This window comes from Sorex araneus, chromosome 2 (assembly GCF_027595985.1).
Source record: "Sorex araneus isolate mSorAra2 chromosome 2, mSorAra2.pri, whole genome shotgun sequence".
NCBI classification, from domain to species: domain Eukaryota; kingdom Metazoa; phylum Chordata; class Mammalia; order Eulipotyphla; family Soricidae; genus Sorex; species Sorex araneus.
This window is the reverse complement of record NC_073303.1, coordinates 152,497,786-152,509,912: the sequence shown is the minus strand read 5'-3', so window position 1 is coordinate 152,509,912 and position 12,127 is coordinate 152,497,786. Positions and strand designations below refer to the sequence as shown.

Genomic DNA, 12,127 nt, shown 5'->3' with positions numbered 1-12,127 from the left:
AGCAAAATTTTCCTCTTTTTGTGACAGAATAAATCGATTTGTATGTATCCTGCAAACTTCTTTATCCATTCTTCTGTAAATGCATAAGTTGTTTCTGTATCTTGGTTGTAATGCTGCTATGAACATGGGGGTACAGACAATTCTTCAAAATAATGTTTGTATTTTCTTCAGGTATATTCATAGAAATGGGTTTACTGGATCATATAGTTGTTATATTTTTAATTTTTCGAGGAGCCTTCATACTGTTTTTCATTACAGTACATCTGTGTTTGCTGACCTGTTATTTCACAATGAAAAATATCTGTGGAGTATTATTTCTTCACTTAGTTGGAAAAAGCAAAATATATCAATTATTATTCTGTTGTCAACATTAAATCCTCATGTCCCTGACTTAATACATTAGTTCTTATGTATTTTAAGAATATGTTCTACACAGAAATGATGATTGTAAGGCCTGATGATCAGAGGAATGAAAAAAGAGGCATGTAAGACCACATTACTCTTAATTTCAGATAAAAGAAGATAAATGTGTGTACACTTATTTGGAAGAATGAGTTAGATAGGAATTAGGAAACCTGGGTTCTTATCTCAGATCCACCACTAATTTGTATAATTTTTGCCATTGGGCAGATAGTTTAATATCACTAGAATTCACTCTCAACTTTTGTTCTAAGTATGAATGTGATGATATGTTTAGGGATGTGGTGAATGATAAGATATAGTAGTATATACCAGGCATTTCATTTCTCCTCTAACACTTGATTTTATTACTGTGGTATCATAAGTGGGTGTGTGGGACTTGAAGTACTTACTCTGTAGCCCCTAATTTTCTTCCCTGTGTGGTCAAAAAAGTAAATTACTGTTGTCGTCCAGGCAGTCTTAAGGGTTTGATGGGAATAGCATTATTGGTGCTATTTCATTATATTTATTATTAATGCATAGAACAAAATATTGAAGAATGTGCACTGAAAATTGCATGTCCTTTAGTGTAAAATTCATTTTACATGGCTGGGAAAAAGTAATGAGCACTGGAAATTACCAGTCATTTAGAGTGACCTTTTTGCTCATTTTGTACTAGCCCCTACCTTTGCTTGTTTGAGTTGTAACTTTGTGCTTTGTGATTTATTTAGACCCTTGACTTCATCCTCTCACCTTAGGCCATACCATTGCTTATTAAAACTACCTTGGAAAGAATATAGGACATAAAATGAAACCCTAATCAGGATAATTTTAACATGTGTAAGGTGTCCTGGACAAAAATTTGACAAGAATTGTTTGTGTCTAGTGTCTAGAACCAGAAATGTTGATTCAGCTACAGCTGTGCAGTTTGTTGATTTTCTGAGTTTAGTTTAAGCAAATGGCTTAAATCCACTATTGTTTCCTTATACTACCTCAGGTTAATTGGCTTGCAGTTCATGGTTTTGGTTTTGGTTTTACTCAAAGTGTCAGAAATCTTTAGGTGTGCTTAGTAATAAATCTGAGGTTTAAGTGCTAAGCTTATAATCTGTTTTTATGCATTTTCTCATGCTTTTAAAATTCAAAATCACTAAAGCATTTCTTGAGTCTTTTATATATCATTTTTATAAAAAAAAAAATTGCCTGTGGCCTAGAATTAAAGGAAAAAATTTCAAATAAACCAGAATGACCTACCTCTGTCACTGTGCTTATATTTTCCACAAAATTATGGTGTGTTGTGTGCTTGTACATGTTAGATGTTTCTACTGAAATAATGATGGTGATAATAAATACTTAATATTATGTCAGATTTTTAATCACAATCTGTAGTAGTGGGACCAACTTGATCCATTTTATTTAGCTTCAAATAGTTGCTGTATAATTCCACCAAGGTATCCTGGGATCTGAGATAAGGTTTATTCATTTGATTTTTTCTCCCAGTGTTCAATTCAACATCTGACTACCATTTTAGCTCACAAGAAGCCAACCAAAGGCAATGAATTCCAGATTTGGCTATATAGAAATTTCAGGCAGGCCTGAAAAATATAGAGGGTAAAGTGCTTGCCTTGCACAGATCCAACCCACATTTTATCTCAGTACCCATATGGTCCCCTGAGCACGACTGGGCATGGCCCCAACACAAAAATAATATTAACATCAATTATAACAGTTATTGTTATTATTATTTCCAACAAGTTTGATTCAAACATTAGAATGTTGTTTAGATCTGCACCCAGCTTACTCTTGGCTCTGCACTCAGAATCACTCTTGGAGGTGCTTAGAGACTGTATGTGATGCCAGGGGTTAAACCTGGGTAGGCTGTGTGCACACACCTTATCCACTGTACTATGGCTCCAGTCCCTGGAATGTAAATTACTCACGGGAGCACTCTGGTGGCCTCTTGGGGTACAGTCCCTGTCAATAGTATTTTTTTTTTTTTAAAAAGGAAAGAAAAAGGAAAACTTCAGATTTGGGGAAACAGGCAGTCTCTTGTTGCCACGTTCCTAATATTGCTCCAGGAGTGAGCTTGCATTTTCTCTGGATGATACACTCTAATTGTGTCATGTGATTATTGTTGAGTATAAAAACTAGCTCTTGTGGGCTTGTTCTGTCGTGCTTGGATAGTTAAGTTTTGTGTTTTCATTAAAGCTGAAAGTAAAATGACTAATTTGTTTTCAGAAGACAAAGCCTTCCTTTTCTCACATGTTCATTAGTTTGCCAGAGGTGGGGGGAAGAGGCAGGCTGTGAGGACTGTCTTCGTATCTTGATACTTAATTTTAGTCTTGTTTTTCCCTCTTTGGGCTTTTTCCATTTCCTGTCCTTAACAGCCAGACCTTTGTTGGCTCGGTTAATATTGCTGGACTCTCATATCTACTGCTCTGTCCCCAGCAACTTCTTCTTTGACTGAGCCTTACCTTCCTTCCTTAGTTCTTCTGTCTCAGGAGAGGGTTCTCCCTTAACTGATTCTAAGTCTGTTACAAGTCCAGGCCATCATTCAGCCTTTCTATACCTGTGGTCCAGCACTGGTCTTTGGACTAGTTACCTTAAGATCTCTGATCTTGGCTACCAAACAAGACAGCATTCTGAGAATAAGTCTGTTTCAAAGCAAGGGGCAAAATTCAATATTACCTCTTCTAAACTCTAGCAAGATAACATTCCCTCCTTTTTCAAATGTGGATGATCTATAGTTTCAGAATTACTGATGGATCTAGCAGTAGATCTAGAGGATAGGTAACAATGCAGTGAATTATGAGAACAACTTCTAGTGCCTCTCTAGAAGGCACTGTCTATTCCTTTTTTGCCTCAATTCCCTGGTCAGCAACCAGATTTTCTTCTTTACTCTCCCAGATGAGAATTTGACTGTAGTTGATAGCTCGTGCATTGTCTCCATACTGGAGATGTGATAAGACTTTGACCCCTGACTCCTACTCTGTTGATTTCTGAACTTCTTCCAGTCTTACTTTGCCTGCAATACATTTTAGCATATATTTAAGGCCTGACAACACATCCCATTTGCAATCCCCTTGTAGTGAGGCCCTTGGCATCTTACTGTGTTTTTACCAATTCATCTGGAACACACAGAAAACAAAGCAGTCATTTGAATAGAAATGAAACTATTAGAAAGCTTACTAAAAACAAACAAAAAAGGGGGGGGGGAAGAAACAACCTTGCAAGTCAGGAGAGTTGTTTTTCTCAAGCCTGCCGCTCCCATAATGACTGACCAGGAGTCTGATTCTAGGCCTATGTGAAAGAGAAAACAGACTATCAGGGCCAAGAGGGCTCTTTTAGAGCTAATCTAATTTATCCTCCATGTTTTCTTGAAGAAACTAAAACCTAATGATGCCAGTTGGCTCCTGGGTGACTTATGTGCCGCAGAGAGGAGAGAGATGGCCACTTGAACCCAATCCACCTCTGCCACCCCAGAACTAGCTGACAAGTCTCAGACTTATAAAGTTTGTGATGAGCCCCTTTATGGCTCAGAACTCCAGTCCCGCCAGCCCCATGAGGTAGCCATCAAGCCACGCCTAGCATCTACTTGTTCTGCACAGCACAGGAGTTAATCCTCACCACCTTTTTTCCTAGGGAGCTGTGGACTCAGTTTTGAATGAGAAATTGCTTCTTCCAGGAAAGTTACTAGATCTTACCCAGGTCTTTTGGGTTCTTTGACTTTCTCACAGAAAAGAATTTCAGGAAGAGATGCGCAGTGAAGTAAAAACAGATTTTGAGGAAAGGGAAGCGGCAAATGGGCTTAGGGGAGCACACGCATGTGCTTCCTTTGTTCAAGTTGGCTTTTACAGTTTCTCCCATGCTGCCCTGGGAGGAGGCCTGTGAGGCCTGTGGGGCTTTCTACTTAGATAGGAGTCCAAGGTGATGGTCACTGTTAGGACCGAGATCACCCCTCAGTATTCAGAGAGACAGAGTCCAGCTGAATTGCAAAACACACACCGAGACTTTATTATTCCAGCTAGCTGGGGCCAAGCTGTCCTGCCGAAGCAGGAGGTCAGAGCTCGACCCCGAGGGCTTAGAGCAGAGGGGTTTATATAGCCACTCTGGGCACACAGGCCTCAGGAGTAGGCACAAAGATAAACAATTCCAAAGGCAGAAATAACTCAAACATTTCATGAATGAACAAAAGCATACAGGAACAGTATATCAAGAGAACATTCCCAATTAGGGAGTCATTCCCAATTTCCATACATCAAGGAAGCAAGGCATTCCCATACATCAAGAAAGCATCTTATCAGTTAGACACTTATCAGTTAGACACAGGATACAAGACATGGGTGCGTCGACTCCTGACTTTCCAGCTCCATGTTGTGTAAATACCAGTTAGTACCTTTAGCTCAGTCATATATCCTTCATGGCCAGGGCTGCTTCTCACCAAGTGGTCATATATCCTTCCTGACCTGAGTTGTCTTCTACAAACTTTATGGCCAGAGTGAGAAGAGGCAAGTTCAGCCGCTTCTCACATTCCCTCCCCAACCCCCCCGACACTTTTCTATGATCATACTGAGGAATCTGCCTCTCACATTGCCTTTGTCTAGCTTTCTGCAGGCCAAGGGTGGATCAAGTGCTCTCATCAAAGGAAGGAATTTGGAGCTTTTGAGATTTTGGAGTCTATGAGTGTCCAATAGCAATTATTTGATTTTGACTATAAACTCATATTTTGGCTTCAAAGTCACCTAAAGGAGGCCTTAACTGTTATGGTTATGCACAGTCATAAAATGTCATTAGATTTTTCTAGTGAAATTGTCTTTTATTTTGCTGGCAACTTTTATTAAAATTTAAACCAAAAAGAAATTTAAAATATATACCAACACTAGCCAATGTTATACTAAATATCAAAGTATTAATATAGATATATATCTAAGCTTAAAAGGGCCTTTCTCCTATTTGCTATTCCTAGATTGAATAGGAATTTGGGAACATTTCCAAATCTTTTTTTTTTTTTTAAATAACTGTTATCCTAAGCCTGTCCCTATACAACCTATCTACATGGAATTATTTCTGCTTTACACCTTCTTTTGAGGTAATTGAAATTATTTCCCAGTTGTTTTTGGAATGAGAAGCATAGAGTCAGGCTCTTGAGAGCAAATTTACAAATTTATAACCCCCCTTTATTAAGGATGTACTGAAATCATTAGAGGGCTAGACTGTATTTTTTTTAAAGGAAAAAAAAAGAAAGGAAACTATGGTCTATGTATCCACAATGAAATAGTACTCAACTTTAAGAAAAGACAAAATTATGCAATTTGCAGCCACATGAATAGAACCTGGAGAATATTGTACTGAATGAAGCCAGCCAGAAGAAAAGGAACAGATATGGAATGATCTCTCTCTCATATTTGGGATATAGAGTGACATAGTAAGGAAATAACTAAGACCCAAAGGCAACAGTACCAGACAGCTGGCCTATAGAACTGAGCTCAGGGTGTGGGTCATGTTAGAATGGTAGACAAAGGGTAGCAGGCACTCTAGTGAAGGGAGAAGTCGTAGGAAGTTATACCGATAAATGCCCACCAATAATAGTAATGCAAATCATATTTGCATTAACCTCTCACTTCAATTTTAAAAAGATTTAAATGAAATTTGTGCAAGTTTTTATACCAGCAAGTTCTTTATATTTTTTTCACATCCAGAATTATTTTCTTTCTTCTTGTGTTATGTAGTAATTTCTACTGTCCACCTCCACCCTCTGATAAGCGCTTCAGTGAAAGCATCCATGTTTAGTTTATATAGACTGATTTTTTCCAATCTCTTGCCCCTCTTTGTAAAAAACAATTTCTGTGCCTTAAGAGATTGGGTATTTCAAAACAGAAAGCTATGGCTTATCCCAGTCCAAAGTCCTTAGGGAAAAAAAATAAGAATCCTGTCTTGAAACATGACTAACATCTAAAGCTTTAACTATACCCAAATCTGCATTTTTTTTAAATGAAGGAAGAAGGGTGAGGACTTGCCTATATAACCACTGCCAACTTGTTTGATGGCTGAGTGTATTCCCTGCTTTCGACAGTGTCTCTGTGTATTTAATTATTAGGTATATGCTTAATTTAGTGATTTACTAGTAATACAGTTACAATTAGGATATCTAAAACCAACCTCTCCAGGAACCCAGCTGTCATACAGTATTACATTAAATTATCTCACTGAAGATATTCAACTGTTCCTAGAATACAGTGAATGGGAGAGTGCCAATACAAATTTCATCAGAGTTTATCTAACTGGGTGGAGCAGTCAGTACACTTTTTTTTTTAATGAATCACAGTGAGGTACAGTTACAGACTTAGAAACTTTTGTGCTTATGTTTCAGTACATTTTTTTAAAAGCTCAGATATCATTCTCATTTCTGATTGGTCCAACCTGGTGATATCCCACTCAAAATTATAAGTTAAGATATGTGTATTTAGTTGTAGTGTCCTCAAAAGAAGAGAAGCTTCTGTTTTTGTTCTTTTCAGACCAGTTGACCAAAAGGATCCCAGATAATGGACCTTGACCACCTATAGAAATTGTATATTGGAGCACCATTCATTCAGAAGTGTATATATACTTATTTCCCCTCCCACTTGGAAAGTCCATACCCTTACAACATGTTATGCCAATGCCCTCATCCCAGTATTTCAATAAAAGAGAGAGCATCTTAGTCGTCTGTACTTAGCTATTCAAAGAAAATAGAAATAAGTATATATGTATTTTTTTAATTATGCACATATTTTTCCTTTACTTTTCCCCTGATTATTTCATATACTATGAATGTAAGGTCTTCCAGACAGGTCAGAAACTTACCCATGTTTCCATCTGAGAGCAATGTTGTTGCCTTGAATTTCTGAGTAACTGTATATTGTTTGTTCTCTTTTAGCCATATTTTCAGAAGACAAAAACACCACAGAGCCTGTTCATAAGGTTAAAAATGTCCCATCCATTCTCAACACTCCAGAACCAACTACAATTCAAGAACCCTTGGTGGGCAGCCAAAAGAGAAAAGCAAGGAAAACCAAGATCACACATCTTGTCAGGACAGCAGATGGCCGAGTCTCACCGGCTGGAGGTAGCTTGGGTAAGAAGGGAACTTGCCACAGTGACAATCAGAGCAGACCGGTGGCGCTCATGGCCATCATGGTCACTGCTGGCTAGCAAATGACTAGATGCCAACTCGGTTTCTCGTTTTTAAATGGGTCTCATATGGATTTGGTCACAGGAACCCTTTTTCTTGGTTGCATCAGTTTGATATTTGTTTTCTACAGTTTCCTAAGTCAGTGTTTCATGTTTTAAAATTTATTTCTTTTAAGGAACATGACTGGGATTCCTAGAAAGGAAAGGTAATGTTTAATAGTATTAGCTTCTCCCCCCACTTCTTAGTATGCACAAAAACCATTTTAATTAAGCAAATTCCCAATATCCTTCACTTTTAAAAAATTACTAAACAAGGGGCCAGAAAGATTATAAGTGAGTAGCGCACTTTCCTTGCATGCAGAGAACCCAAGTTCAATCCCCAGCATTCCATCATCCCCTGAGTCCACCAGGAGTTACTCTAGTACACAGCCAGGAGTAACCCTTGAGCACTACCAGGTGTAACCCAAAAAAAATTTTTTTTTAATTTTAAATACTAAACAAATAAGTATTTCTCCATGGTCTACTAGTCAAATCATTGTAAATCAAATTATTGGGTATTTATGCCAGTGAATTATTAAAACTTTATAAGGCATCAGGCATTCCCTATAGAGTTGATATAGACTGCTAAGGGAGCCTAAGGATGTTTCTGAGTTTCTTGACTTCACTAGGCTAATCTTTAACCAGATCCATTAACTTATGAGTTTCTCCGTTTTCAGTTGTTGTCTTCTGTTCTTGGAAGCCTCCATAGCTGCAGAATTTGTAGAATTTTCTAAGAGACATGGGTTAAGGAGTGGGGTCAGAGAAAGCCACGGAAACCAGAGGCTACAACAGCTGAGCATTAAAGGTCTTAGTTCTGCCTCTCAGCATCTCCAATATCTCCCTTTATCAATTCTGAAGGAAGTTTCCTCCCACTGTTACCAATCCAATTTCTAAGAGGAGATCAAAGGTCTGTAATGACTTATATAAATAGAAAAAAATTTTAAATGAGTGTTTTTTGAGAGTGATATTTATAAATACCTAATTTGGGTTATTCGAGTTGTTGCTAGATTGCTGAGATAGAATTAGAGGACAATTAGTGAGGGTTGTGCACTTTTTCTCATGCTTTGCATATAGAGATTGTTTGAACTCAAAACATTAAAGACCCCTAATTTCACCCTGTCATATGCGATGAAGCTCAAAAAGTTGCTTTTTATTCTGATATTCAACAAAATAGAAATTGAGCAAGGACTAGAATGTAGTTTTTCTGTTATCTTATCCAGCAGCCCCTTTCTTTCTATTTATGCTCTGGGTTTTCTTCTATAATTTTCATTTTACAGTTGTTAAAGCCTCATTTTCACTTATAGGAAAAGCAAAAGACTTTAGAAAATAATTCCTTGTAGGAAAAAATGGCACTAAGAAATTCCATAATCTAATATATAGCATTTACAGATTTCAACAATTGCTTTATATACGTATAATATTTTAAAACCATGATCAAGTCCTCCTTTGTTTTGGCTATATAGTTGTTTGGTAAATAGTTGCCCTTGTTTCCAGTGTATAAATTTATATAATATTTCAGCCACCTCCTCATAAATAGGACGCCCCTTACTATTGCTTCCAGAAAGTCTTCAGCACAAATGTAACAACTTGAGATTTTACTGCCATTGATTAATCTCACTGGGACCAGTTTGGGCCCTCCTAAGTATTGGCTTCACGGCATACTGAAAATGTGGGCTGCCATGGAAGGCTGTGCTACAGCAGGTCATGGCTTGGCTCCATGGTAGTACTCTTGCCTTGCATCTTCAGGGCTCTGTGTTTGATCCCCAGCACTGAAAAAAAAAAGTTTGGTCAATTGGGGATTTTAAAGACTCTTCTGTAGTCGTCACAGACCCTGTTAGGGAAGTCATTCGGGTTTGATTTTGGTCAGAGCCCATTTTTCCTCCTTACTGACCTACCTATTCTTTGACCTTGGATAAAACACAACCACTTCTCTGCCCAGCTTCAGGGCACAGTGCCACCTCTAGCTGCCAAAGAGCTTAATCTAAGGCCAAAGAGATTCTGTAAAAGCCTTCAAGTTCAGTGGATGACAGGTGAACACTTTCCTCTCTGGCCCTTCTCTGGAGAGAACAGTGATCCTCTCATGATGAATTTCCCTATCGTTACAGATGACAAACCAAAGGAACAACAGCTGCAGAGGAGTCTCCCTAAGGTAACTGAGACAGGCTGCAGTGACGAATGCTCACACAATGCCGAGGTCGCAGAGACACGAAGCAGCACTCCCGAGATGCCAGCAGTGTCCGCATTCTTCAGCCTGGCCGCGCTGGCTGAAGTGGCTGCCATGGAAAATGTGCACAGGTTAGTGGCGGGAAATCTTGTTCCACTCAAGTTCTGGGACCCCTTTTTAACCTTGCCATCTCCAAAGAATGTGGAGAAAGTACCATGGAGTCATCCTTTCGCATGTGATGTGTGGTATTTTTTGCAATGCACTGGGCTTCATGAGATGCAGTTTCAGCTGCAGATTTGTTTATGTGAAGTGTTATGAAAGTATATGTGCTACTTAACAGTATGGAAATAGAAAGGCATACCGCCAGCTAATGATTTCATTTTGGATGTTATTCTGTGACTAAACTTCATTTCCATACAAAGTCTAAAATTGTGTGGAAACAGAAATTATATAATGGTTGGGCATGTGCATTGGAGTCAGATCTCAGACTGGGGGCAAATCCTCGCTCTGACCCTGGAAAGCTTGTCTTGAGCAAGATCATGAAAATCTCTAACTCAAGTCTTCTGTAAGGTGGAGTAAGTAGGACCCCACGAAGCTGTTATGTGAAATAAGTTGAATTTCCCAGTGGTGGAAAAGGTTAAACCCTCATGCCTCTGGTGTTGGTGGCAGTGATGGTGCTGGCAGAAGTCAGTGTGTTTCAGAGGAAAGAGCATCATGACTGAAAGAAGGCTTAGATTTTTCTCAGCTTAGTAAAATGCTTTGTGCTGGCTATGAAGTTATTTATCTGAGCCTCAGTTTTCTTGTCTTAGATGGACAAAAAAGTAATCCTCAAAGAACTACTAAATTTTAAGGATTAAATGAGATGATTCTTGTGAGAGACTTTTGAACTCCATAAAATCCTACAGAAAGTAGATTGGGTTCTAAGTATATAATAGGGTATTCTGCTACTTAAATGATCCTCTGGGAGAGGTGGGAAAGCCTTTTGTAAATCCAGGTATTTCTTATTTTTACTCAAAATGAATTGCACACAGGTGAATTATTTTCTTAGACTCTCAGTCTTGAGTACAGTGGGCCTTGAAGTCAGGCATAACTTGATAGCCATCTGTCAGCTCCATTCTCCTCTTTCATATGCTGTTCTAGGAGACTCTGACATAAGCTTTGTTTGCTTTATGCTCTTTACCTGTCATATTATAGTTCGAGTGACTGCTCACAGATCGCCTCTAGGTGTTTCTAAGAAGTCAAATTCTTTTCCTGTTTACACTGCCTAATAACCAGTGGATGCTGACTGGCATTAAAATTCCTCTAGCCTCTGAGGGAGGTACTGCACATGCTCTTCTCACATGTAATATTTTAGTTGACTTCACAGGACAAACTCATATGCTATTAAATGCCCCCATAAATTGTGGGAATTAGAGGAAGTAGAAGATGTAAAAGGGAGAATCATAATGGAAGACTCAGAAGGCTGCCACAGGCACTCTTGTTGACTCTAGCACTCTGTAATAAACATTACTTTATCCATCACATTGCACTGATTAAACAGCCTTCCTTAGCTTCCGGTTGGCAGCAGCAGAAAGTATCAGCAAACATTTTCCTATCACCACCACCACCAGTAATACCCATCCTCCCTGCCTGCAGTAACATGCAGTTTGCTGCTGTCCTGATAAGCCAGGTTCTATGTTTTTACCTTTTGTACATTCTCCCTTTAACTCTGCTCTCTGTGCCCTTTCTGAGATCATCTATCCTCTGGACTTATTTCTCATAAACTAATGAGTAGACTGGAGTAGATACAGTGAATAGGGTATTTGCCTTGCATCCACCAACCCAAATTTAGTACCTGACACTCCTATGATCCCAGAGTACAGAGCCAAGAGCACTGCCAGGTATATTCCCCCAAAACAAAAAACTTAGGAACACAGAGATAGTACAGAGGTTAAGTCACTAGCCTTCCACTTCATCCCTGGCACCACATATAGTCTCCTGAGCACCACCAGGTGTGGCCCAGAGCTTAAAACAAAAACAGGAAGTGACAGGACCTTATATGAAATCATAATCTATAGTTTAAGATGCTAGGATCTTATCCTAGTGGCTAGTCAACAGTTATAGGTAAAAATATTGCCTGCACCCTTAGGTTTAGTCAGTTTTGCAAAATGCAGGAGTAAACCCTTGTTGGTTTATTTAGTAGGAATTTCATTTGGAAGAAATCTCATTGAGCTTAATCCTAAAACCAGCTCCAAGCAGGCGTTATTAGTCCATTTATAATTGACACCAATTATAGTTTATTAACTTGCTAAGAGTACACTGAGGTTTAAACTCGAATGTCTTTGAACTTCAGTTCCTCTTGAGAGCTGTTCAAGAAAA

General features: G+C 38.7%; 1 protein-coding gene across 9 annotated transcripts in view; it reads left to right on the top strand.

Annotated features, from left to right (window-relative positions):
- Positions 1-12,127, top strand: part of BBX (BBX high mobility group box domain containing) — a 318,125-nt gene that overhangs the window by 301,513 nt on the left and 4,485 nt on the right. For 8 of the 9 annotated variants that reach the window (XM_004606732.2, XM_055126206.1, XM_055126200.1 and 5 more), the window contains 2 exons: positions 7,313-7,510; positions 9,711-9,900. In XM_004606732.2, the coding sequence (XP_004606789.2) occupies positions 7,313-7,510; positions 9,711-9,900 (388 nt within the window). The remainder of the gene's footprint in view (positions 1-7,312; positions 7,511-9,710; positions 9,901-12,127) is intronic. The other variant, XM_055126205.1, reaches the window with a different exon arrangement.